The 27730-nt window shown below is 48.8% G+C and overlaps 1 protein-coding gene across 1 annotated transcript; it reads left to right on the top strand.

The window, feature by feature from the left end:
- Positions 1-27213, top strand: SLC24A1 (solute carrier family 24 member 1). Its single transcript, XM_018053643.1, has 9 exons — positions 1-1969; positions 12603-12656; positions 14268-14376; positions 18149-18235; positions 19254-19345; positions 22614-23366; positions 24082-24171; positions 25154-25320; positions 26352-27213. Exons 1-9 carry the CDS (start codon positions 98-100, stop codon positions 26599-26601), a joined length of 3474 nt encoding a protein of 1157 aa, XP_017909132.1. The 5' UTR covers positions 1-97; the 3' UTR covers positions 26602-27213.

The following is a 27730-nucleotide window of genomic DNA, read 5'->3' as shown; positions in this document are numbered from 1 at the left end:
GGAATCTTCACTGCTTTCTAATCTGAATCCCAGAGCATCCCCCATTTTTCTGTGGACAAAATGAGAGGCCTTTTATAGCCAGGCATAACTGGCCATCATGGGGAAATTGATCAGGATGGGGGCACAGGAAAGGCGGTCACTCTGGCCAAAGCGGCTTCATTGGAGCCGCCCCCTCTTCCTATTGGGAATGTTGATCATAGGTTCCACCTACCAGTACCTGACGAGCCCACAGGGCCTCCCCACACTGTGGGCAGCAGTCTCTTCCCAACACCCTGTAAAAGTAGCCAGCCGGGACCTTTCCAACAAGGAGATGATGACGGTGAGCAGTGAGACTTCAAAATCTAGCTCTGAAATGGAGGTTGAGGCATGGGCACCTGAAGCCACAGCAGGCAGAGATGGAACAACACCTGGCATAGCAATGAAGAACACCCCCAGTACGCCTAGAAGAACAGCCAGCATCACTCCAACGATACCCAAGAATAACTACAGCCCAACACCAAAAGGCACAGGAAAAGTTAAGGAAGACACCTCAGCCACACCCAGCGGAGAACTGAATCACTACACTCAAAGCAGACCAATGGTAAATAGTTATACCCCCGTGACACCCAGGGGAGAAGTAAAGAGCTCCCGCCCAACTCAATCCAGGGGAAAGGTGGAGAAATACTCCCCATCCCCACTTGGTAGAATGGGAAACAGTTATGCCCCATCTACACTCGTGACAATGCCAAGGAGCTATGGGATCACCCCCAGAACAACAGTGAAAGACAGTGAAATTATGGCAACCAAGAAAACGCTGGCGACCAACCCCTCCAAGAGCCTAGTGGAGAAAACCACCCCAGCTCCTCTCAAGGAAATAAGTAACACCCCAACCTTCCTGTTAAGTGACTTAGAAACAGACACCTTGACTTCTCCAAGAAATGTGGTAGAAAAGAAGACCCTAACTACCCCTAGAAGAGTGGACAGTAATATCTCAACCAACCACCAGGAGTTGGTGGGGAAAAACAATCTGACAACACCCCAAGGAATGGTCCTGGAGCACACTGCGGCCATCTCTGAGGGGCAAGTGACAATAAGCACCATGACACGCAGCAGCCCAGCAGAAACCAAAGCTTCTACTGATGCTTGGAAAGTCAGGAATCCCTTGTCCAGAACCAGTGCACCGACCATCAGAATATCCTCAACCACCTTCAGGGGGCTTTTGAAGAACCCTTCCAAAGCACCCAGCACCCCAGCAACTCCCAGAGTCAGGGCAAATCCGACCGTTCAGGTCCGCCACTGCCTGGTGGTGGAGCCAGCCCCAGTTGCACCCACTGCCCCCTCCCCTAGTTGGACAACAGCTGCGATCCCAGAGATTCCTAGTCCCTCAGGACAGCCAGACCTGCACCCCAAGGCAGAGTACCCCCGAGACCTGTTCAGTGTGGAGGAGCGGAGGCAGGGCTGGGTGGTCCTGCACATCTTTGGCATGATGTATGTGTTTGTAGCCTTGGCCATCGTTTGTGACGAGTACTTTGTCCCTGCCCTGGGCGTCATCACAGACAAGCTGCAGATCTCTGAGGATGTGGCAGGCGCTACATTCATGGCTGCTGGAGGCTCTGCCCCTGAGCTCTTCACCTCCCTCATCGGCGTCTTCATCTCCCATAGCAACGTGGGCATCGGCACCATAGTGGGCTCTGCGGTGTTCAACATCCTCTTTGTCATTGGCACTTGTGCCCTCTTCTCCCGGGAGATCCTCAACCTCACCTGGTGGCCCTTGTTCCGTGACATCACCTTCTACATCTTTGACCTAATGATGCTCATCCTCTTCTTCCTGGATAGCCTTATTGCGTGGTGGGAGAGCGTGCTGCTGCTGCTGGCTTATGCCTTCTATGTGTTCACCATGAAGTGGAACAAACAGCTCGAGCTCTGGGTGAAGGAGCAGCTCAACAAGAGGCCAGTGGCCAAGGTCATGGCCCTAGGGGACCTCAGCAAGGTAAGAGCAGGTTGGCTCAGGCTTGTTTAGCCCCTTTTGGGCAAAAGAACAGAGGGGAGAAGGCAGGGACTGAAGAATGAAAAATGCTGGATCAGACCTCAAGAGATGAGTGAGTGCTCTGGTTCCCTCGCAATTCATTCAATATTTATAGAGTCCTATTCTCTGCCAGTTGCCATGCTGGGCCTTTGCAAGAATGACCGTGGGTCAACACCTAGTCATCCCATAAAATGGTCATTATTATGATCCCCCATTGGCAGGGGAAGAAACTGAGGCCTAATGAAGTTAAAGCACTTGTTCAGTGTCATAGGGAAAATAGGTGGTGGAGCTAGGATGAACCCAGGTTGGTTGGATTGGGTCTTCAGAAATGACATTTGAGCTGGGCTTTGGGGAATGTCCAAGGAGATATCAGGCAGGGAAAAATGATAATCTTTTCCATGTGCATGGTGTTTAGGGTTTATCTAGCACCCTTACTTTCAATTAATCCTGTTTGTTCACATTCCAGACCTGGGGGAGCAGGGCTGGTAGCTTGGTTAGGGTCTGAGAAGGAGGAGGTTATTTGAGTTTGGTTTGGTTTTTAAAATATTGGAGGTGGGAGCTCCTCTCATCCACTGACAGGCCAGCCTTGGGTGTAGAGCTCTGTTTCGGTGCTGACTGGAGATCAGATATTAAGAGCTCCAACTCTGGGGCTTTCTTCTGACTCCACAGTTCCGTTCCAAGAATTTCTCTGCCTCTGTGAGGGACCTTCTTGCTAAATTCATTGCTGGAGTCAATAATCTGAACAGTGCGATTTAACTGGAGAAGTGATCTCTAAACATCCATCCCAAAGTTTTTTGTTCCTTGAGACTCAAAAGTGAGAGGACCCTAGGGAACACAGACCTCGCTTCTCTCATGCTCCTAAAGGTGAGTTTGGGCAAAGGTTGGCTCATAGCCTGCCTATTTCAGATCTCAGAGAAGCCACTAGTGTGAGCAGAATTTTGCGTGCAAAGAGTAGAAGGACTTAGCTGCTTAATCCAGCACAATTTTGATGAGTGGGCAGGATGGAGACCAAACTCAGCAATACATCTCAGAGCTATGTGGTACAAAGGAAATGAAATGCAATTCCTTTAGGACTTCTGAGATAACATGTGGTGTTCAGAGCATGGAACTGAGTTGGGAAATGTGGGTTCTAATCCAAGGCCCCCTCTAACTATTTGACCTTGGACAGACCCCCTTCCCATCTCTGGGGGAAATGACAGAGTCCAACTAATCATGAAAAGGTTCTGTTTAGCTCTAACGTTCATTGTTAATGTCCGGTGTCTAAGTGAGTTCAGTTCTGGCAGGCCCAACACAGCGGTTATCTATCTGATCAACTGACCTTCAATTAGTATATTTGTGTGGTGGCCCCACAAGGAGAAATATCCTGCCCAAGTTTGGATAGCTGGAAGGCTTCCAAACTGGAATGGGAACCTGGTATCCTAACTTCCCATTCAGTGCTAACTTCCCAGATGACTGCTCTAAGAAGCCAGAGGCTTCAAAAAGAAAGGGAGACTCAGAGCATTACCTCGTTTAAACAAACGGGCCTCTCTCCTAACGAAGTTGTCAGGGCAGGCTTTGCTGAAGGTGGCTGTGAAACCTGGTACTCTTTTCTGGGAAAGCATCTGTGGTTTGGTGTATGTTAGACAAACAGTTTTCAAAATGCCTCTGACTTTCCTCCCAGTCCTTCACAGTAATTCTGTTTTCATTTAAACTCTACAGATTCTCAATTTTCCATTTTATCAGAACTATAGAAAGCTTGCCAAGCAAGTAAAGTATAATTGTGATTTCAAAAGAGAATTTGTAACTTACTTAAAAGACTCTTCAAGGTCTTTAGTAGCAGCTCTTTGCCAAGCAGTGAGAGCAGTGCTAATTACAACTGTTCTTATCTATTTATTAAAGCGGATCCAGTATGAATTTTAATTAACAGCATTATTAAAAAAAAAAAGTTGAAATACTGGCTGTCCTTGACAGTAAATTTGTATTTATTTAAAATTGAAAGCCTATAGTGAGGACTTCCTGGCACGACAGCTGCCTTCTAAAAATTAGTGCAGATAACTAAAAAGCTATAACTATTTAGAAACGGATTTTGAAAACATGTGAATTTGCAGTTTCACCCCAGGTTTCTTATAGCCAGAGAGAGGGGCAACTGCTTTTGCTTGTATCGTTAATGTCTGTGTTTGGCTGCCCAAGACCTGTGATCATGTTCAGTCCAGTTCAGTTTAGCTGCTCAGTCGTGTCTGACTCTTTGCGACCCCATGAATCAGGGAGATAAATTAACCCGCCCTTCACTAACAGACTGAGGCAAGCTATTCTGTTTGAATTCTTCAAGGATTCTCTGAAAATCTAATCTTTGATCTGTGTTTTTCTTTTCTTTTTTGGCCATGCTGAGCAACATCAGGATCTCAGTTTCCCAGCCAGAGTCTGAACCTGGGCCCTGGCAGTGAAGGCCCAGAATCCTAACCACTAGGCTACCAGAGAACTCCCATCTTGCAGGGTTTTACTGAAAAGTTGTTGAGATGATGTACGTATGTCACAGGGCCTCCACCAGTGTGGATTCCTTCCCTACTCCCTTTTCTGTGTTGGTACTCATTTTTGTGATTTATGCAAGGGTGTGTACTCACCCCTGCAAATTACCTTACTTTAACTATGAAACTTTAACTCAGAAAATGAGCTTGCCTTGTATGTCACTCACACTGACCTATCAGTTCACACCTCTTCCCTGACCAATGGGTCCCTTTGAGCATCACTTGGAGAAGGCAGGGAAACTAGGCTTAGTAAGTCAGCCACGCCCCAAAGGTAAGGAAGTAAGAAGTAGGGAAGGGGCAGACAGTGGTCAGGAGTCAAGGAGGAGGAGGGCTGGAGAGAAGTCAGAGCCACAACTGCTCAGGAAGTTTAAGCAGGGCAAAGAGAAGTAGAGGGCGGTGGGAGCCAGCTCCCAGGAACAGGAAAGACACTTGGGCCTCTCCCTTCTTCTCATGGTAGCCGGGGGTGAGGTGTGGCCACAGGATTAGGCTCATCATTGCTATTAAATAGGGGAAATAATCTTTGTGTCTCCCAAAGGGCTAAGCTCAATGCCTCATCCCTAGCAGAAGCTCTGCAAGTATTTGGTTGTTTCCTTAGGGAAACAACCTGTTCCTCTAACAGGTCAGGGTCTCCGGTTTACAGAGAAAAGGGAGTAGGGAAAGGAATCCACACTGGTGGAGGGCCTGTGACATACGTGCATCACCTCAACGACTTGTCAGTAGAACCCTGCAAGACGGGAGTCCTCTGGTGGCCTAGTGGTTAGGATTCTGGGCTTTCACTGCCAGGGCCCAGGTTCAGACTCTGGCTGGGAAACTGAGATCCTGCATGTTGCTTGGCATGGCCAAAAAAGAAAAAGAAAAAGAAAAAAAAAAAAAAACCTCTGCAAGAATAGATTGTGATTGCCATTTTGCAGCTCAGAGGCTTGGAGAAGATAAGTAACTCAGCCAAAGTTGATAACTAGCTGGTGGTCCTTGTCACCAGTTCATGAGCCTGTTTATCTGGGTTTTAACCCTGTTTCCTCTGATAACTTTCCCTGTTCCCCTGGGAAAGTCAGTGCAACTTGATAAACCTATATTACTGAGCACTTAGATGAAAAGCAGTAAGAGGGACAGGCATAGACAAAAGCTCCTGTAAAGGGGACACTGTGCAAAGTGCTACAAAGTCGTTTTGCTTTTCTTCCAGATCTCATGCTGTTCATCTGTAAAGTGAAAAGGATGAACTAGGGCAGGGTTTGGCAGACTTTTCCTGTAAAGGGCCAGACAGTAAATATTTTAGGCTTCTGCAGGCCGTATAGTCTCTATCACAACTACTCAACTCTGTCACCATAGCCTGACAGCAGCCACAGACGATCAGTAAACAAATAGGAATGCCCTGTGGTGTTTTCCTGAGAGTTCTCCCACCTGAACAATTTGAAGATGTAAGATCAGCATAGAACAATTCATTTTTTAATGAAATATTCACCCAGCTATTATCTGTGGAGTTTCTCAGCTAGAGGAGCTTTCACTTTTTATTCTGCTCTGATAATCTAGAATCAGAATAAAGTGGTTTGTTTTTTTTTTGTGAATGATTCTATTCAGAGTTCACACTTGAAAATATTTCCAGAAAAAAAAAAGATATAGTACCAAACACAAACACATAGTAACTAGAGTCTTTCTTTTAACACTGGCTGCAAAAAAAAAAAAAAAAATCAAAGCTAAGAATATTTCAGACAACATTGTCGAACTGATATGTATTGGTTTGAGAGTGCCTTTTATGAACCCGATAAAGAAATGGTAAATGTTTGTATAGTTATCAACACAGTCTAACTTAGCTTGCTGTGAAACTTTTGCCCCTGGGCTTGAAGCTGTCAGTGTTATTTGTTCTGGTCCCAAAGGATAAATATCTGACCTTCCTTGACCATGCATAGTTGCAGAAAGCTGGAGTTGAGGCTCTAACCTGGCTAAAACGCCTTATTGTGCTTGAAGGATGCTGGGCCCTTCTTTGTAGAGAGAGCTGCAGTCTTAGGTAGAAAGAACCAGCTGTCTGCATGAGATGCTGGCTGGCGAGACAGCCCTTCGCCACAGAGCATGAGAGGTGAAAAGGTATGCAAGCTGGGGAATGAGACTGGCCCAGGCTCCTTTGGAAGCCATATCCTCATTCTGCCCCCGAGCATATTTCAGAGTGTGAAACCCCAGGAAGAAGTCTGTCACTCTCTTCTTCAGTGTGCTACGGGCTAGTTTCTTCCTGGCAGTTAAAAAAAAAAAAACCAACAGGAACCCCAAGCAGACAGACCTGGTGTCTCTTTAGGAACCAGTCTTCCCTTTCTTGTCAGGGTTCACATTTATTCCAGTACCTGCGCTGCCAGCCAGCCAGCTGCTGTCTGCTGTGAACAAGCAGCAGCCACCAGCGCCCTTCCTGCCTCTGTGGGCCTGCCTTTGCCAGCTTGCAGGTAATTCACTGTGCTCCCGAAGCACTCACACTAGTTAGTCTGAGGGGTTCCCTCCTCTGTTTCTCTCTCTCTCTCTCTTTTATTTTTTGGCTGTAGCATGCAGCTTGTGGGATCTTAGTTCCCCAACCAGGGATCAAACCCAGGCCCTTGGCAGTGAGAGCGTGGAGTCCTAACCACTGGATCACCAAGAGTTCCTTAAATTCTTAAATAATAGTCAGCTTCCCCCTAGTTATCAGGAAAATATGGCAAGAATCAAATCCTGAGTGTTAAGGCTTCTTTTCTTCATAAAATTCTCTTAAGCTTTCAGCATTCATCTGCTGCTGGGTGCTAGCAGAGGACAAAATGAATCATAAGAAACAAGCGAATATTAACAGAAAAACTCAAACATCTGATCACACATTTAGAATGACTTATTTTTTCCTATAGATGTATGTAAAATCTCTTCTAGAGATTTTATATCTACTCATACAACAGGGTAATCTTTTTTCCCCTAGTGTATGTGATGGGATTAGATATGAATTTAGGTAATCATGTGAATGTGGATGTGAAGTCGCTCAGTCGTGTCTGACTCTTTGCGACCCCATGGACTATAGCCTACCAGGCTCCTCCATCCATGGGATTTTCCAGGCAAGAGTACTGGAGTGGATTGCCATTTCCTTCTCCAAGGGATCTTCCCAACCCAGGGATTGAACCCGGGTCTCCTGCATTGTAGACAGACGCTTTACCGTCTGAGCCACCAGGGAAGAAAACAGCATGAATCTGGATGCTCTGCCACCTGAATACACTGGAAATATAAAACTGACAGAAAATGTTTTAATGTGGGGGAGTGGGCATGTGGATGATAGACAAGTAAAATAAGTTAACACATTTCCGAGTATGAGGAGTGCTTTGAAGACCATAAGCAGTGCACGTGATGGAGAGTGAAGGTAGCGGGCCCTCGTCAGCCAGGGAGAGCAAGGGAGGCGTCCTGGAGGAGAAGTCCAAGTAGACGTGCAGAATGAGGATTCTTCTGGATTTCTTCCCCATGCTCCGTAGGGGACAACGAGGACACATTTGCAAAGACTCAAAGCAGGGACAGACCTTGATGCATTAGAGGAAAGAATTAGAGGTCAGGATTCTTGCCTGGGGAATCCCATGGAGCTGGGAGCCTACAGGCTACAGTCCATTGAGTTGCAAAGAGTGGGGATACAACTTAGCAACTATATAGCAACAGCAGATATTTAGTGAGTAAGGGGAGAGTTGCTTCTTCAGGGCCCTGTGGTTCACATACGGAGGTTGGGTTTTATGTGAAGTTCAGTGAGAAATGATGTAATGAGGAATCATATTTAAAAGGTCACTACCTAACTGCTGTGTATAAAGTGAATGGTGGGTGTGCGAGGGTGGAAGCAGGGAGTCAAGTTAAGAGATTATTGTAGGTATCCAGCATATATTTGTGTGTGTGTATCTTTGAGAGGTATTTTGAAGACAGAATCACCTGGACTTGGTGGTACTATGGATGTGGAGGGCCAGTGAGAGCGAGGCAAGGAGTTGGCTTGAGCAGCGGGGCGGATGGTGGCGCCATCTAGTGAGAAAAGGACGAGTATGGGAAGAACAGGTTCTGGGGAGACAAGTTCCCACCCTGGAATGAGTTTGAGCGTTTATGTCACCTCCAAGTGGATGCCTCTGAGAGGCAGTTGCACAAATGGACTTAAAGCTTATGAACAAGGTCAGGGCTGGAAGTAAAATTTGTGAATTACCAACAAATGTATGGTTATTACAATCAAGGACCAGCTGATGCTACTCTGAAAGAGAGGGAGAAGGGGAGAGAGAGAGTTTAGGATTAAGCCCTAAAGAATTCCAGTCTTTGTTTATTTGGCAAACATTTATGGACTCTCTTTGTCAGAGACCTGTGTAGGAACTGGGGATACAGTCAGATAAGGCACAGTCCCAGCCCACAAGCGTCTCAGCCTGTCAGAGGAACAGGAGTTGATCCAGGTTTTGTGGGGTCTGACACTCTTTAAGAAAAGGAATATAAAACCATTGCTACAGAATTAAACATGAGGCCTTGGAAAGGTTTGTGTAGGGGAGAGATGGACCCTGAGGTTTAAGCTTTATCAGTTCTGTGGTAAATTCCTCTTAGTGGGGAAGACAGAAAAGTAAGGCTAACCTTTACCATATCACGTGTGATGATATAGTTAAGTGCTGAGGGATTTAGCACTGCTGAGAGTGGACATCTCAACAGAAAGTCAAGGAAGGCTTCGTAGGGGAGGTGATGCTTAGCCAAATCTTGAAGGACAAGCAGGGGTTGGCTGACGGAAGAAGGGATAGGAGTCTCCTAGGCGTGTGTAAAGGCCAGTGCAGCCTCACCATCTCTCCTTCCCCTGGCCTTTATGCATGTCAAGGCACATTTTTAAATAGTGAAAAAAAAAAAAAAAGCATGTGAAACTAATTTTAATACTGCACTTCTAGCTACTGAGTTCTTGAAGTGAGGCTAGTCTGAATTGCGATGTGCTGTAAGTATGAAAGGGTTTCAGAGGGTCAGTTTGAAAAAAAGGGGCTCCCCAGGGGTTTCAGTGGCAAAGAATCTGCCTGCCAGTGCAGGAGAGGTGGGTCAGTTTCTGGGTTGGGAAGATCCCCTGGAGGAGGAAATGGCAGCCCACTCCAGTAATTCTTGCCTGGGAGATCCCATGGACAGAGGAGCCTGGCGGGCTGTAGTCCATGGGGTCTCAAAGAGTTGGACATGATTGAGCAACTGAGCACGCATGTATGAGAAAAAAGGTAAAAGTTTTTGTTAACATTTTAAAATTAATTACAAGTTGAACTATAATTTTGATATATTGAGTTAAAGTACATTATTAAAATTAATTTCACCTGTTTCTTTTACTGTTTAAAAATGTGACCACTAAAAAAATTAAAATTACATATGTGGCTTGCATTCTGTTGCTATCAGGCAAGCACTGGACTGAAGGTAAGCAGGAAGCTAGAATATGCGTAGCTAAGGAGACTCCCCCCTGAGGACTTTGAGCCCCCAAGGTGCAGGGAAGGGACATGATGTCCTTCTCTCAGAAAATCACTCTGGCTGAGGGGTGAACAACGAACCAGAAGAACAGACCAGGAGTCAGGAGGGAGTTATGGGATGGTAGGCAGGAGAACAGAGAAATGAGGCCACATTTGAGGACTTTCAGGAGCTAGGTCTGACAGGTGTACATGAGCTGTGGGGGGAGGAATTTGGGCAGACTTTCAGGTTTCCAGCCTAGACAAATGAGTGGGTCAGGGTGCTAGACTGTATTCAGTGAAGTTATGGCTCAGACCAGGGATCTAGAAAATCTTTATTGAGTGAATGCCTAAAAGAATATCACAGACTCGCACGCGCAGTTTAGGAACTGTGTCTCAGATGATCTAGAAAGGGAGAGGTGGATCACCTGCTGCGTCGGTGGGAGATGGGAACTGGAGGTCAGGAGGACAGGCCCTTGAGGGGTTGCCCCATGTGCCACCATTCCCGTGAGCAAGGGCCCTGCCGCTCATCCTCATCAAGATGCCTCACAGGTGTTGGGGGCTTGGCTGGTATGAAAGACGTCTTTAGTTTCCTCAGCCTCTTGGTTAGTTTTCATGAGGAGACGGTGGGCTGGTGGGGCTGAAGAAAGAGGGGGATGATTGGTGTGGTGTGAGAGGTTCATGGGGGAATGTGTTTGTAATAAGGGCATACTCTGAAAGCACCTCATTGCGGGTGCCAGTACCCGTATATGGACCCATCTGTCACACTGAAATGTAGGCAGACGTTTACATCCATTTACCTGAAATGTCAATAGTTTGAAACAGAGCTACTAGGAAATATAAATTTGACTTCATGTGATTTAGTAAAAGTAACACCAAAACAAACCTCTGAAAAGAGATTAGGAGATGGGGAATTCTGGCACTATTGTTGTGAATGTGGGCAAGTCACAGACCCCTTCTGCATCTCTGTCTTGTTATCTGCCAAGATAGCTATAATACTAGTCTTATCTGTTTCATAGAGTTAGTATCAAGTGAGAAAATGCATGTGAAGGGCTTCAGAAAGTTAGAAGTGCCTACTGAGGGTAGAAGACGTTGATATGTACAATGCAGACTGAACCCACAGGGGAGTACTTTGATTTAAATAAGTCTGAATGGAAGAGAAATCACTAGGCATGTGCTTCTTGGGGCAAAAGTCAGTCTCTCCTTTCCTTTTGTGGACAGAACCATTCATCCCAAAGGGTAGCTTGGCCGCTCATATTTCTCAGAACTCACTGGTGAGAATCGGACATCATAAATAGTGAGGTGGCTGGGTTGTGGGGTTTGGTGCTGTAACCTCCTGTATCCCAGTGAAAGAGCGAATTTGTCCAAAAAATCCACAGTGCCCCCTTCATAATCATATTTTGTTTCATTCGTTGTATGTTTGTTCATCCATTCAACAGTGTGTGTCCAGGCATTCAAACCTCTACCACCCTTCAAAGATTACCTAGAGTTCACCTACTTTTCAGAGGCTTCCATGTCCATCCTAGCACAGTACCTTTATCTATGTCTCTCATTTCTTCAGGCACATTCTGCTTTGTCATGTGTTGACGTTTTCGTTGGTCATGATTCTTTTCTGTAGCTAGAATCCATGCCCTGGACACCTTTGTATCCCCACAACACTAGCACAGTTCCAAGTAGACAGCAGGTGCTCAGAAAATAAGAACTGAATGATGAGCAAATTGGGTGGATAAATGTTGGGTAGCCCCGAATCAGGCAGCATTTTCTGCATTTTCTGATCAGGCTGAGATGGGAGTGTAGGAAGTCCAGTTCTGCCGCTTGCCGTGGAAGGTGATGGCATGGTGGCGGCAGTGCTAAGGTGAAGACGATTACTGGAGGAAGCTGTTGGTGACTGTTCACTCATTCAGCCAGTATTTGCTGAACCCTTGCTAAATGCCAGGCAGCGTTCTTATGCTTGGCATATAAGCAGGTATCATAAATGAAATAGATAGTCTATCTTTAAGGTTCTAGTGGGACAGTCAATTTATTTGTGTTTGCCAGCATACAAATGAAAGTGATGTGTTAGTCGCTCAGTCATGCCCGAGTCTGGGACCCCATGGACTGTAGCCCGCCAGGCTCCTCTGTCCATGGAATTCTCTCTACTGGAGTGGGTTGCCATTTCCTTCTCCAGGGGATCTTCCCGATCCGGGGATTGGACCCAGGTCTCCTGCGTTGCAGACAGATTCTTTACTTCTGAGCCACCAGGGTATCCCATACAAATAGCATACAAACTGGGGAAAGTGCTATGAAGGAAAAGAAGAGGCGTCCATAAAAGAGGATTAGATACACACCTTAGCTTCCCGGAGGAAGATGGCATATAAATGCAGACCTGAGCCATGGCAGGTGGGGAAGAGGGCTCCAAACAGAGGAGGAGGGGCCGTGTGATGCAGGTGAAGAGGGTGGCGCTCAGGGGCTGAAAGACGGTGTAGCTGGGTTGCTGCGCCTCAGCGAGTGGACACATTTGACTGGGAATGCATGTGGACTGAAGCCAGACTGTGGAAGTCCAGGCTGGGACATGTTAGAAACCTTTTCTGAGGCCAGGTTATGTCTGGGTGTGCTTCTGTGTTTCCGCACGAGGGCTCCCTGGACAGAGAGGGAGGTAGGGAGGAAGGGGGAGGGTCTCTCGAAACATCTTGTGATTCCTGTCCCTGTTTGCAGCTGGGCGATGGGACAGTTGTGGTGGATGAGCAGCAGGATAACAAGAAGCTGAAGGTGGGTGCCATGTGGAGTCTGCCCAGGGGGCCGCTGCAGGGTTTCAGAGGACGACCACAGACCCGGGATGCTATGGCCCAGAAGCCGGGGATCCTGGGCTGGGCTCAAGCCTGGGAAGCTCCTGGGAACTCTGTCAGGGTGAGCAGGGAGAGAGCCAGAGGGACTGTCACCTCCAGGTGGCCTTGGAGGGGGCGCTAGCTTGGGAGCTAAGCCCAGAATGTCACTGCTCACTGCCTGTGTGAGCATGGGCCTCAGATTCTGCATCAGGAAAATGTCTGGACTAGACAAACTCAAGTCCCACTTTGTAGCTCCAACAATCTGGTCTAAAAGCCGAATTACTTGTGGAATGCCCTAGAACTAAGAGAAACATACAAAGGGCGGGACAAAGGAATCTGAGGTTTCTGAAAAACTATGTCTTAGCTGCCTTTGGCCTGTGGGGCATTTGGGAAGAAGTTTGAGGACCTTAGAAGAGTCTGGGTGCTGAATGAAACTTCCCCCATCCTACGAAAATTCCTAGGACTGTTGTGAAGTATTATGTGACCATAGCCACTAGATGGCAGAAGAGGTCAGATCCAGAGGGCTGGAGGAGGACCGAGCAAGCAGTTTGTCTGACTTTGGATGTTTCCTTGTAAATCAGATGGTGTTTCTATGTGTGTCACTAGTGTGAAAAAATGAACAAAAAATCCAACCGAGTCAATTTAAAGATCAGATTGGCTTTATTCAGTAATTCCTGAATTGGGCAGCATCCCATTTAGCAAATAGAAAGGAGTTCCAGTTTGCTTCAGGCAAGGTCACCTTCCTTTGGGGGATAGCAAGGGTCTGTCAGTAGATCACCTCACTAGTGTGCTAACCAGATCTTTCCAGACTAACTGGTTAAGAGTACGTTCCTTGGAGGGGCTGGAACTGCAGTTAGGTTAGGTGTCTTATGTTTCAGTTTGGTGATGTGAGCAGAGCACAAGCGACTCCATTTGGTCTCTATTTTTAACGCTATGGACGAGTAGGTGTCACACCTGTGTGTCTGCAGATGCAGACGTGTGTATGTCTGTACCTGTGGAGGTCTCTTGAGCACATGGGTAGAAAAGAAAGGGCTGGATTCCGAAGACCTGGGTCCCCGTCTTAACTCTTCCACTGATGCCCCAAAGACGGATAAGCACTCAGCCTTGGTGACTTTCAGTTTTCTCTGTAGGTGGGTGGCACAGCTTTGCTTGTCTCCGGGGGTGGGCCAGTGACACAGCGCCAGGGTGTTCTCTGGGGACCGTCAGGGGCTGTGCGCATGCGCAGTGGGGCTGTCTGTGAGGTGTGTGGGTGAGACTGTTTCTTAGAGGGTGGACTTGCAGGGATGGACCATCCCTCAGGAATGTGGTGTCCTTAATATACATCGTCTGCTCCCTGTCAGGATCTTGGGGAATGACTTGGTAGGTAGAATTAACCAGTCATGGAAGAGTTGAGGGGAGGCTGAGAAGGGAAGCATGTAACTCTCCTGTTGAGGTGAAGGGAGAGGGGACGTCAAGATAGGGCTCTGATCTTTACTTTTCACGAGGCCCCCTCTGTGGCGCCTCCCCTGGCTCTGACGGGGGCCCAATGAGGCCTGTGCGGCTCTTTCCTGTTCAGCTTTCGTCCATGCTGACCCGAGGGAGCAGCTCGGCCTCTCTGCACAACAGCACCATCCGCAGCACCATCTACCAGCTCATGCTCCACAGCCTGGACCCTCTGGGGGAAGGTAAGCAAGGCCTGCCCAGCCCTGCGTGGTCTCCCTGTCCACTCCTTCCCTTCTGAGCTGGACAGAACTGGGGCTTGTGAAGCGCAGAGGCAGTGGAGTGAGGGCGGGAGAGGGTGGGTGGCAAGGGCAGGCCGTCAGGGAAGCCTCACCCAGAGGACCCTGAGGAGCTGAGGCCCTTCGTTACGCGCATCCCCCTACCTCCCTGTCTCTTTGTCCCTCCTGTGAAATGAAAGGGTTCATCTGCAGTGAGTGAGGCCGTGAGGGTCGCGTGCCCTGCAGTGGTCTCCACGGGGGCTGCCCTCAGTGACTTCCTGCAAAGCCCACTCCCATGAGTTAGCTCCAATGTCCCACAGAGTCTCCAGCCAGGTAGTGTGGCCAAGGTTGCTTCTGGGGGCACCTCCTGTGGGCCCCCACGGCTGGAAGTTCTGGCTGGTACCTTCCTTTGCTCTGTATTTAGCTTTGGAGTCCTAGGAAGCTGGCTGACCCCTCCCTCAGCCAGGAATCCCAAAGGACACCCTGAGAGCCAGCAGGACCACTTCTGGGAGTCGTGAGGGTCCAAAGTGCAGTGGAGGCTAAAGTCTAACTTGACAAATGATAGAAACAGCTGAGAGTCTCACCATCCACCTATTGCATCTCGCCTATTGCCCCACTTCCTCAGAGAGCCGTCTTGGACACGCTTTGCGGGCCCCAAAGGGCACTCTCAGGTACACTCCTATTCTCTTGGGGCGCCTCTGTCTCTGGGACGCTGGTACAGAACTGGAGCCGGGCAGGAGGCCCATCAGAGAAAGTTGACTTTTGGGTAGAAGCCAAGGAGTGCAGTTGGGCAGGAGGCTGAGGCCTGAGCTGAATGTGACACCAGAGACTGATCCGTGAGGCCCAGGGACAGATTTTAGGGGCTTCAGATTTCTCAGACCCTGAAGCGTCTTCTTCACATAGGATATTGGTTGTTTAAGACAAGCATATTGTACTGTGTAAAGTAGAGTCAAAAATAAGGTGATCAAACCTTCCCTACAAAATCTTGAAGGAGAGCCTCCACAGACATTGGGAGAGGCCACCCCCATGTCAGCTCCAAAAAAACAGCACCCCTGGGGTTTCGGGGTGCAGTCTGCAGCGTCGGCCGCCTGCGGGTGATCAGTGCTGGGGGTGTATCTGGCCAGGGCACCGTGAAGGAAGCTGTATCCCTGGGTTAGGCCTGGCTCTCCTTGTGGAACTGTCGGCTCTAGTAAAGTCCTAAAGATAAAGACTTCTTCCTGAATGGGCCTTCAGGGGCCCCTGCCTGAGCCTCTTCCATGACCAGTAGCTGCCCGCTGGCCTACTTGTCCTAACAAGATTATGTGAAGTCCAGGCCGTGTCCAGGCCAGGCCGAGGTCAGAGGAGATTGATACTAAGGAGATGATCCGGCCACGCTGAGAGCTGAGAAGCCACGTGAGGAAACAAGCACTGGGGGAGCCAGTGACAGTCATCCCCGGGAAGACAAGCATGTCTTGTGTGGGTGTGTGGCTGGTGTGCAACGGCCCTCCCGGAGAAGGTTTGCTGATGTTGCTGGCGTGCGGCCCTGCTCAGAGAAGCCGGCCCTGATCCTGCACCCCGAGAGTCCATCCAGGAGGGGCTGGGATGAAGGCCTTTGTTCCCAGCACTTTCCAGACACGTTTGCGTTTCTGTATGCTATTTTCCGATGGCTGTCCAGATGTTTCTACCCTTTCCAAGTGTTCCAGCTCTTTCCACAGAGCTGATCCGTGGTCTGAACTCTTACCCTGGGCAGGAGCTTTGCCTCTCTAGTACCTCATGCTTCTTCTGGTGACTTCACATGGACGTTTGAGTGTGTATATGAGAGACGAAGGAACAGAGAAAGGCCCTGAAGCTGACCTGCGTTCCTTAGTGGCGTGGGAAGTGAGAGGTTAGGGTGTGTAATGAAGAAGAAGAAGAAAGAGGGAAACTTGGTTTTCTGGCCAGCCCCTCCAGGCAACCGTCCACAGGTATTCTTGGCACCAGGACAGGGGTCAGGGGAGCCCTTGGAAAAGTTATGTGTTGTTCAGCAGAAGACTGCAGTGCTTGATCAGTGTCCACGGGGGCGCGGGAGCTGTCTGCGTGAGGGAGGCAGTGGAGTACCCACTTGCTGACATTTCAGTTCTGATGGGACCTGCTGAGCAGGCCCACCGGGACAGGATGCTTCACAGGATCACACGTGCTGCAGTGATGGCTCTGTGGGGGTGGAGCCAGTTGCCAGAGGCAGCTGCAGCTGAACCACCCTGATTGCTCAGGAGACAGGTTGAGAGAAGGAAACTCCGGACCTGCTTCTGCTTCTGGACCCAGGCAGAGTTGGATTCCCAAATCTTGAGTGTGCTGGTGTTATGGACCAGAGGATCTTCGGGGTCCCTTCTAACTCAGACCCTCTGGAATGCTGGGCCTCAGCGGTGCAGAATTGCTTCCTGGGTGGAACAGCTGCTCTCAGCGAGTGTTGTCAGCTCATCATTGTTGTCATAGCTAACACTTAGGTAGTATCTTGTAGCTGCCAGGCGCTGATTTAAGCATGTTCGAATATAAATTCATGTATTCCTCCAATAACTCTGTTAAGATTTTATAGGTGAGGAATCTGAGGTACAGAGGATCACCCTGCTGGATCCATAGCTAGCAAGTGGCAGAACTAGGATTCAAACCCAGGGATCCTACTCCAAAATTTAAACTAACATGGCAATGTTTAATGCAGCAGTTAAAGTATTTCTGTTTATTTTGTCCCTTGGACCCCCGCATCAGTGTTCTGAGTATATCATATTGTTGCTTCTTTAGAGAGGGGACACTGAGGTGTAGCGGGGATGCACAGGCTTCCCCAGGCCACCCGGCACCCACGGGGCGCCAGCCTGGACCCCAGATAGACCCACGGCCTTGCTCTGTCTCCGTGCCCTTGTCCTTGCCCTGCGGCCGGCCCAGCTGTGAGGAGGGCCCTCCTGAGCCCCTGCAGCTCAGGCTCGTGCCTCTCAGCTGAAACCGCAGCGCTTTGCATGTTGCCTGGAACACAGTCATTGAAAGAGAGTTGACTTCCCCATGTTTCTTTTCTGGAAATCAGGACAGCACTGTTCTGTGCATGATGCTCTGTGGACCACCAGCAAAGCATAAGGCGTGCACAGGGGTCTGGAAGGAGGCTCTGCTGGGGTTCCAGGTGTCTGAGGTCGAAAGGAGTGTGACAGGAGCTTGATGGTCCGTCATTTCCCTTTCCCACTGGAGAGGGGGGTGCTTATGAGCATAGCCACCAGGAGTGCCCTGGAGCCAGAGCAAAGCTTCTAGTAAATTCATAGACGGTAACCTACAGACCTTACAGGGGTTGCAGGAACACCTCCCTGTCATTATTTCCCCATTCCCTGCCCATTGTGGACATCACCAATGAATCATGGTGCTCTGCAGCCACGCTTGGAGCAGAATTCTCAGTTCAGCACTCAGGCAGCCATCGCTTGAGTTCATAAAGGACATAAATACTATTTGTTGCCCCCAAGTCTAACCATGTCATTATATCAGAAAAGAAACAGGCCTAGAGCAGGGAAGTGACTAGCTGAAGGTCATAGCTAGTTAGTGACAATGTAGGGAATTTAAGGCAAAACTGTGGGAATTGGGCACTGTGGATAGGCCTACGGGGACCAGAGTCTGCATGTTGCAACTTCCAGGCCAGACTCCTTCCACCCACGTCAGCTGCTCTGGCCGTCAGCTGACCAGGCTAGCTGAAGGGTGTAGCAGGGACACTGCAGTCCTGGATAAGACGTGTTTCCTTTCTCATTCACAGCCCGGCCCTCCAGGGACAAGGAGGAGGAGACCTTGATTCAGGAGGCAAAAGCCACGCCTCAGGCCAAAGCAGAGAGCAGACCAGAAGGTGAGAGGATGGTGAGACCAGTTGGCTTTCTCCTGCCGCCTCCCTCACTCCTGTCACCAGGGTCTGGGCGTGCCTTCTGCCCTCTCTGGGCCAGTCAGCTGGCGTGATGAGCTAGCGTGCCCCGTGCCCGCTGTCATCCGGCCTCCTCCTTCCACTGTGCTCCCTTCCTGACATGGCTGCAGGCCCGAGGGCAGCTCTGTGCAGCTCCTTCTGTACCCTCCTCACATAGGGTAGGCAAGGCCTGGCAAGGGTGTTGGACTTCTTTGCTAAATCTTGTCCCAAATGAGAGTCTGTTGGACTCTGTTTCTTCTTCCTGTCGCTTCTACACAAGGACTCTGCTGCTAGGGAATTGGTATGAGACCAACAGCCCCAGTAATGGAGGGCCGTCAGGGGTCTGGTGACACACAAGTCCAGCATCTGTGTGGCAGCTGGGACGAGGGACTGAGACAGCTCTGCACAGCACCCCAGGCCTGCCTCATCTACCCAGCAGGCAGGTACAGCAGCATTGTTACCACTCTGTAGACAAGGAAACTGAAGCTCAGAGCAAGGTAGCCAAGAAGTGAGAGAACGTGTTGCTAAACCCAGATCTCCAGACTTTGCGATTCTCTTTCCCGCCGTCCTATTCCAAGGCTCCCTAGCTGCTGCCTTGGAAAGCAATGGGCTCCTCTCCATGTAGCTGGTTACGGGGAAGGGCCAGGCGCTGAGGGCTGGGGCTTTGCCCTCTCTCCCAAGCTGTTCACAGTATCCTTGGCCACAGTGCCAGGATGTGAATGCCTGGAAATCCAGGAAGAGTGAGGAGAGCAGCTGTCCTCATGTGCAGACATCTCTGTGGACAGGACGGGAACGATTCATGTCACATCATTTTCCTTCTCCGGTTGATGGGGAGTGCCCCAAACAGACCTTCTGAGACCCTGAAGTGGACAAATCCAATAGCCCTGTAGCCACTCCCACCATCTCTGCCAACTGCCCTCAGCACCCAGCACACTCTTCTGACCTATCCCATGTTTATCCTTTAAAGAGGAGGAGCCGGCCAAGCTCCCTGCGGTCACGGTCACACCAGCCCCTGCTCCATACGTCAAGGGAGATCAGGAGGAGGATCCTGGCAGTCAGGTAGGCACAAGCCTCTTCCCAGGTGGCGGAATTTGAGAGGCCTAGGGAAGCACTTGCCATCCAAAAGTCAGTCCTTCCTTGAAGGTTGGAAATGGCTGTTGGAGGTTCATTCCTCTGGGGTAAGCATTGCCCTTTCTTTGAAGATCGAATACCTCCTGGGGCCAGTTAATTCACTGTAATACCTTAGTATGAGTGAGATAATATGCATGAGAATATGTTGCCAGCTGTCGCATGCTTTAAAAACGTGAGAGTAACTGTTGGGGGGGGGGCGGTGGTTCTGTCAGGCGCTAGGGTACAGTGGAACCAGGCCGTGTGAGGCGCAGCGGGAGGATTGCTGGGCAAAGGCCTTGGGACCTTCCAGGGTGCCTCAGCCTGGCTCACAGGCCTCCTGAGTTCTGACACTGCTGCCTTTACAGTCTCACAGCCTCTCTTCCACCTTGCTGCAACCACACTGAACTTCTTGTCTCCATACAGTTTACCTCCAGGCCTTGCTTCACATGGCCTTCTCCCTCCAGAATGCCCCTTTCCCCTACATCTTCATATATCCTAATCTCACCCATTCCTCCAAGCTAGTGTAAATGCCTCTTTTGCCACAAAGCTTCCTTGACCCCACAGTGTGAATGCCCGTGGTGCTCTCTGCCTCTCTTAGGGCCCTTGCTGCCTTCCCTGTACTCTATTTGTGAGTCTCTCCGAGTGCCCCTGCGAGGTGGTGAGATTCCGGAAGGCAGGATCCGAGTCTGAGTGGTCTCTGCCCCCCGCTGCTCCCCTCCCCTCCCGCCCCAGAAACACAGTGCTCTGCATGTGCTCAGTGAGGGGTCAGCGACTGACTTGACAGTACACGTGCATTTAGTTCACAGATTCCAGCCCTGACATTCTCCTCTACTGGACACCCAGGAGCACTCAATCATATCTCACCCTTAAGTCAGCAACTTTGGGTTCAGAGTCTAAGACATCTTCAGTGGTAGCATGAGTGTCCTGAGTAGGCCAGTTATAGCTGGCTTAAGTAAAAGGGATTGAGAGGATACAGAGGCGTCTCCCGGGACCCCAGGTCAGGAAGTGAAACTTGGTCCCACAGTGAGTTGGACCTAGGCCTGGGAGGGCACCTGTGGCCCTGCTGGCCTCCCTGCACGTCCCACCCTCCCTCATGTCCTCCTCCGTGTGCAGCTTTATCACTCCTGGCAGCTGACTCCATTGCTTCCTTATTAGCACACAGAGACCTAAACTACTACCCCAGTCCTCCAGTCCACAATGGGATCAATCAGTGACTGGCTCCCTGTCTCAGAAGACAGCGAATCCATTCAAACCGGGGCACAGGTCAGGGGTCAAGCCTATGTCCAGTCAACTGTGGCAGGGAGAGTGGGGTGCTTTGACTGCAACGTGGGCGAAGGAGCCACCTGTCAGGGACTATTGGGGTTGACAGTTCTCAGAGAAGAGGATGTTATTGAGTTAAATGACTTGTCATTTTCTCCAGATTAACTTGGGGAAGGGAGGGCAGGAATTATTCATTCCCATCTGAAAGCGCAGGCCTCATGGATATTAATATTTGACTTCTTCTTTGGATGGTCTGAACCCTGGTTGCATATTAAAATAATTTGGGGAAACTTTTTAAAAAACCACCCAGGGCCCACTCTCAACCAGTGAAGTCAGGATATCTAGGGTGGGTCCTTGGGCATGGATGTCTTTAAATCCTCTGCTGCTGCTGCTGCTGCTAAGTCGCTTCAGTCGTGTCTGACACTGTGCGACCTCAGACACGGCAGCCCACCAGGCTCCCCCGTCCCTGGGATTCTCCAGGCAATTAAATCCTCTAGGTGATTTTAATATGCAGCAGAGTTTAGAATCACTGAGCACCCACTGGGGATTGGCAGTGTCATGAAATTTGTTATGGATGATGTACTTCATGAGCACACAGCCTGGGTCATTTACTCAAGGGATTGGATCAGCACATTGTGAAGTTGCTCAGTCGTGTCTGACTCTTTGCGACCCCTTGGACTGTAGCCTACCAGGCTTCTCCATCCATGGGATTCTCCAGGCAAGAATACTGGAATGGGTTACCATTTCCTTCTCCAGGGGATCTTCCCGACCCGGGGATCGAACCTGGGTCTCCCACGAGGCAGACGCTTTAACCTCTGAGCCACCAGGGAAGCCCTGTTATAAGTTATTAGGAGCCTAATCTGAGGACCCTAAGAATCAATGGCTTATAGAGCATGTGGAGTCAGTCCATGGTACCCAAACATGTCTACAGATGCACTTATTAGAAGTACTTGGCAGCATATGAAAATAGATTCCTGGTTTTCAGTCCTACTTCAGTTGGTTCAGTTGGGCAAGGAAATCTGTATTTCTAATAAGCTACCAGGTTTGGGAACCAAATATCTCATTCACTCCTGGCATTTGGGAAGCAGGGTAGCTTGGTGGTGAACAGGCCAAGCGTTGGACGATTCACATTCAAATCCCAGCTTCATTACTGACAAACTGTGTGGACCACGAGCAGGTTATTTAACTACTCTGTACCCTTGCTTCATCTGTCAGATGGGTTTAGTTCTATCTGTATGATAAATTATTTGACTCAGGAAACCTACCAAGTGCTAGTTGTTGTTATTATTATACTACTTAGCATGATGCCCGACACATAAAAACCTTCAATGAATTGGTATCTTCATCATCATTTTACACATATAATATTGCTGTTGAGTTTTAGATGGACTCAGAAATGTGATGTAACCACCAAACATGCCATTTTAAGCAACATTGATGGAAGCATCGTATCTAAAATAAGGGGCATGATAATCCTGTTGGATTCTGTGAGGTGTTATTTTAGAAACCTCCTCATGGGATATAAGCTAACTAGAGTGAGTTCATCAAGAAGGGGAGGAGGCTGTAGGACATAGCATGGGGAACCATAGAAGGACCTGGAAATCTTCAACCCAGGGAAGAGAGGCTGTCTCTGTGTGGAGAGTGTTCTTTGTGGCTCCAAAAAGCAAACCTATACACAGGGGGTGGAACTTTGGTATAAATTTTGGACTTCAAACCAATCAGAGTTGTCAGGAACTGCTTTATGTGGTGAGTTCTCCATCCCTAGAAATCATCAAATAAAGACAGGACTGGGTAGGAGTGTTGTAAAGGGAATTTTGCTGAATGATTGCACTTGTTTCTTCCTCATACTCAAGCTTTTAGATACATTCTGAGAACAACAACAAAATGGTGGGGAGAAACAGGAAAGGGAACAAGCAGAGCAGTCATTTCCCATTAATCTGTTGGTTTTGGATTGCAGGGAGTAGGGGCCGAAGCTGAGAGCACAGGTGAAAGGACAGGTGGCAAGGTGGAAGCTCCTGCTGAAGGTGAAAGTGGAGAGCAAAGCGGAGGCGACGCTGCATTAGAAGGTGAAAGTGAAGGAAGAGGAGAGAATGAAAGTGAAGGTGACATCCTGGCAGAAGGGAGAGGAGGTGATGAAGATGAAGGTGAAATCCAGGCAGGAGAAGGTGGTGAAGTGGAAGGTGATGATGGTGAAGTGGAAGGTGATGATGGTGAAGTGGAAGGCGATGAAGATGAAGGTGAAATCCAGGCAGGAGAAGGTGGTGAAGTGGAAGGTGATGAAGACGAAGGTCAAATCCAGGCAGGAGAAGGTGGTGAAGTGGAAGGTGATGATGGTGGAGTGGAAGGCGATGATGGTGAAGTGGAAGGCGATGAAGATGAAGGTGAAATCCAGGCAGGAGAAGGTGGTGAAGGTGAAACTGGAGAGCAGGAATTGAATGGTGAAATTCAAGGTGAAGCCAAAGATGATGAGGAAGGTGTAGATGGTGAAGGGGGAGGTGATGGAGGTGACAATGAAGATGAAGAGGAAGATGAAGAAGAGGAAGACGAAGAGGAAGACGAAGAGGAGGAGGAGGATGAGGAGGAAGAGGAGGAAAATGAGCAGCCTTTGTCCCTGGAATGGCCTGAGACCAGGCGGAAGCAAGCCATTTACCTCTTTCTCCTGCCCATTGTGTTCCCGCTGTGGCTGACGGTTCCCGACGTCCGGAGGCTGGTGGGTTTGCCCAGCTGTCCCCAAGTCGCCTATCCTTAGGGAAGCTCTGGGGCCTCTCTGCCTGTCCACTCAGAGGAGGGAGATGATAGGGCAAACTAGCTTTTCGGGGCTCAACCACAGAGGGTCTGGGATGGAACCTGCAGCTCTAGAGGGGACCGTGCACCTAAGGGACATACTGATGGACTTGGGAGGCCCTGGAATGAGTTTGTTTCCACCGCCGTAAGCAACGTGAAATAATCTGTCCTTAAATTCTCAGTTTCTTGATTTGAATATGGGAATGATGCCACTGCACCCCCTCTATATTTCATAGTGACACTGTGAAGACCTAGGGTTCTAAGTGCTATTTCTACTCTGTATTCCTATTTATAGGGAAAGGTCTGACTAATGTACTCCACCCAAAGGGGAACCATATTCTGTCTCTGGATCCAGAGAGGGGCAGAGTGGGGAAAAGTTGCTGAAGTCAAACCAAATACCCAGATTGGCTGGGCCTAGTGCTAGTATATGGCTCTCTTCATTTTGTCAGTGCTGAACCCCCCGTGTAGTCTCATCTAGAGTAGGCCACTAAGCCCGTCCTTTTCGAGGTCCTCACCGGAGACAGAGGTCAAACATCTCCACATCTCTGTCACTCATGCAGATCTCCTGGGGTTCTCTCAGAAGGGCCAGAGCCCGTTAGCCTCTGCAACTTATTTCTCTTCCTTTTCAAACTTTCAAACAGGAGGCTAAGAAGTTTTTTGTTATCACCTTCCTGGGATCCATCCTGTGGATAGCCATGTTCTCATACCTCATGGTTTGGTGGGCTCACCAGGTGAGTGTGGGGCAGGAACTAAATCCTGCATCCATGGGCCAAAAGGACTTTTTTCCTTCTGGGTGAATTTCTGGCACCCAGGGAATGGCGAGCACCAAGTGAATTTATAGTTCATACATTGTTTGTAAAGGCTTAAAAGTAGACTTTATACTTTATATATATGCAGTACTTTTCAAGCAGGGCTCTTCTGTCCCCCGTTCACACGGCCATCTGACGGAAGGCCCTTCTCAGCCTGATGCAACTGACCACTCCTTATTAGCCTTATTCCCTGCTTTCTGTCCTGCCTCGGCCACTTCTCTCCACCCGGTGAGGCCGTACACGCTAGAGAGAGCAAGCTCAGTTTTGCCTCCTTCCTGGCATTAGTCTTCTTGAGTGCGCATGGCTTTTCTCCTCTGCCTGGGACACTGCACTCAGCACAGAGTTTTATTACTGTTCACATGCTTTTCTCTTTTCTCCCCAGCTGTTAGTTTTGCATGACCTTACCTCACTCAGGCCAAGGGAACATTAACTCTGAGGAAGGTGATGGTTTTGCACAAAGTAGTATATGGTTAGCGCTTCAAAGAGTAGGGTCAGTGTTGCACTGTTCACACTTCTGCCTCCAGCCTCTAAAAACTGCCTGGCACATGGCAGGTGTCTGTGGCTCTGGGAAGGGAAACATACCTGAACAGGCCTTTGGAGGAACAGTTCTTCTGGGAAGGTAGAGGTGTTGTGGTTAGAATGACAGGAAGTGGTAATCATAGATGGACTTGAGTCAGGTTAGAAAAGAGCAGCAGCATCCTCTGAAGCCTTGAGCAGAGGCCCTGTTCTTTCTCTCCATGGCCCATCTCCCCAGCTGTGAGTTTTGCAAGACCCTACCTCACTCAGGCCAAGGGAACATTAGCTCTGAGGAAGGTGATGGTTTTGCACAAAGTAGTATATGGTTGGCGCTTCAAAGAGCCTCAGATTTTTCACCTGCTGTTGCCATGGTTTCTCCATTTACCAGGTTGGCGAAACAATAGGGATTTCTGAAGAGATCATGGGTTTGACAATCCTAGCAGCAGGCACATCAATTCCTGACCTCATCACCAGTGTGATTGTCGCTCGGAAAGGCCTGGGAGACATGGCTGTGTCAAGCTCCGTGGGCAGTAACATATTTGATATCACCGTGGGGTGAGTGGCAAACTGGCTTTTCTAAGGCATATCATGGCTGGAAAACACCGTGTTAGCTCTGTCCACTCACTATACATGGAATAAAACGGTGTTTATGTTATTGGTTTCCACAAGGTAACAAAGTATCCTCCTTTCATTCATCAGAGCCAGAAGGATAATAGAATGAAAATGCTGCCTGAAATCTGACTGGAATTTATGGATAAATTGAAAACCGAAGTCCATTAAATTCCATTACCAAATACACTCCAATGCTTGGCTCATTGACCCCCAGGGTGGTGGAGGTAGGGCTGGAAGGAGCAATGACTTTCTGTCTTACTTCGTGGTGTTCCTGCTCCTTTGCATTTGGACTCCTGCCTGCTCAGAGGTCTAAAAAGCATTTTGTATAAACAAGTAAATGCTGCGTCTTCTGTAGGGATTTGCCTACTGGCTCCTCCCAGCTCCGTCGTAGCACTGCGCTTGTTTTCACTTCCCCAGTCAGCTCCAGGATTTGGGTGTGGCTGTGATTTTTTTTCATTTGAATTTGTTTATGTGTGTGTTTGCAGGGTGGAGCAGGTTAAAGGGCTGAGGCGAGCCCGAACTACCAACAAGTGTCAGGAAATGTCCTGAGCTAGGCCTTATTGTAAGGATTTAAAAGATTTAGGTTAGTCATACAGAACCCACAAAGTATGAAGAAAACAATTCAGACCCAGAAAACCTGTTTTAATCTAGGGTTTCCAGTTACTATCTGTGAGTATTGGGTACATAATTTTAATTTCCCTGGACCTGAGTTTTTTATGGCAACCCACTCCAGTACCCCTGCCTGGAAAACCCCATGGATGGAGGAGCCTGATAGGCTACAGTACATGGGGTCACAGAGTCAGACGACTGAGCGACTTCACTTTCCTTTCATTTTCTAACCTTTGACATGAATATTTTCTGTTCTATTTCACGTTTGTGTAAAAATAAGTGCTTTGTAAATTGTGCAGTACTGTTGTGTATGTGGGACTATCACTGACATAAAGAACATTCACACCGTTTCTTCTGTCTTGCAGCCTGCCCCTTCCTTGGATGCTTTTCTCTCTCATCAATGGATTGCAGCCTGTTGCTGTCAGTAGCAACGGCTTGTTCTGTGCAATTGTTTTGCTTTTTCTCATGCTCCTGTTTGTGATCTCTTCAATTGCATTATGTAAGTGGAGAATGAACAAGGTCCTGGGCTTCACCATGTTCCTCCTGTACTTTGTATTCCTGATCATCAGTGTGATGCTGGAAGATCGAATCATATCCTGCCCTGTATCTGTCTGAGTCAGAGTCACTGTTGCTCAAAATGGACATGGATCAGAAAACCACGCCAGAAGTTACTGCACCTCTCGTACATTAAAGAGTGAACGAACCTGATCTGGGAGAGGGAAGTGAGTGGCCAAGAACCTCTGATGTGGGTGTGATGGGGGCTGAAGTTTATCCTTGGAAGCACCTGCAGCTCATTGCGGATTAGGACTCTGGAGGGGTGGTGTTCCTACCACCCCTTCACGGAGGCCAAGAAGGGCCTGAGTGAGAGGCTTTTCTAAAATGAGGTAACTGGCAGGGAGGGTTGGGACAGTCATCATAGCGCTAAGACGAGCACCCCTGTGACAGTTCCCTGATTATTCCTGAAGGGCTGCTGATCCCAAACAGGCAGGTGTGGTCTCACCCTCCTGGCCCTTGCCTCAGCACATGCTGCCATTTGCTGTCTCTTCTGCTGTTCAGAGTACGTGCTTCTAGCAGGTTTGTACTCCTTACAGTTCAGTTATTGGTGAGTTTAAGGGGATGGAATCTATAGATTAAAAAAAAGTGTAACAAGAATCAGTTATCATTACACATCATGGTGAAGTCGCTCAGTCGTGTCCGACTCTTTGTGACCCCGTGGACTGTAACCTACTAGGCTTCTCCGTCCATGGGATTCTCCAGGCAAGAATACTGGAGTGGGTTGCCATTTCCTTCTCCAGGGAATCTTCCCGACCCAGGGATCGAACCCGGGTCTCCCGCATTGGAGGCAGACACTTTAACCTCTGAGCCACCAGGTCCAGTAAAATGTGTATCAATGTTTTACAGCTTTTTCAAAGGAGGACATTTGGTCTCATTGTTGCATTTCTGAAAAGTCAAAGAAAGCAGCCCAAGAAATTATAATTTGCTCTTCAGTTGGAAGGTGTGAATATTAGGGGAGGAAAACTATTCTGAGGGTCATTTAAAAATACATACTTACCCAAGTTTGTGTGGTCTCCATCAGGTGGGCACCTTGAGCAATTAGACATTCTAACAAAGCTGTCCTGGTGTGCCCCACCCCTCTCATATTCTCACCTAACAGTGGGAGCTGCTGCCAGTGAGGGAGAAGCAAAGTAATTTTTAAAAAGAGTCTAAAGTCAGTAGATCCAAATCTGGTTTACAAAGCAAGAGA

The sequence above is a fragment of the Capra hircus genome, chromosome 10 (assembly GCF_001704415.2).
Source record: "Capra hircus breed San Clemente chromosome 10, ASM170441v1, whole genome shotgun sequence".
NCBI classification, from domain to species: Eukaryota; Metazoa; Chordata; class Mammalia; order Artiodactyla; family Bovidae; genus Capra; species Capra hircus.
Note: the sequence above shows the minus strand (reverse complement) of the source record. Positions and strands in the feature narration are given on the sequence as shown.

What these genes read in the sequence shown, in the direction of transcription:
- SLC24A1 (XM_018053643.1), top strand. Translation starts at nt 98, where the DNA reads ATGGGGAAATTGATCAGGATGGGGGCACAGGAAAGGCGGTCACTCTGG. An exon ending in CCCTAGGGGACCTCAGCAAG is followed by an intron (nt 1,970 to 12,602) that starts GTAAGAGCAGGT and finishes CCCTGTTTGCAG; the next exon opens with CTGGGCGATGGGACAGTTGT. An exon ending in AGCAGAGAGCAGACCAGAAG is followed by an intron (nt 18,236 to 19,253) that starts GTGAGAGGATGG and finishes TATCCTTTAAAG; the next exon opens with AGGAGGAGCCGGCCAAGCTC.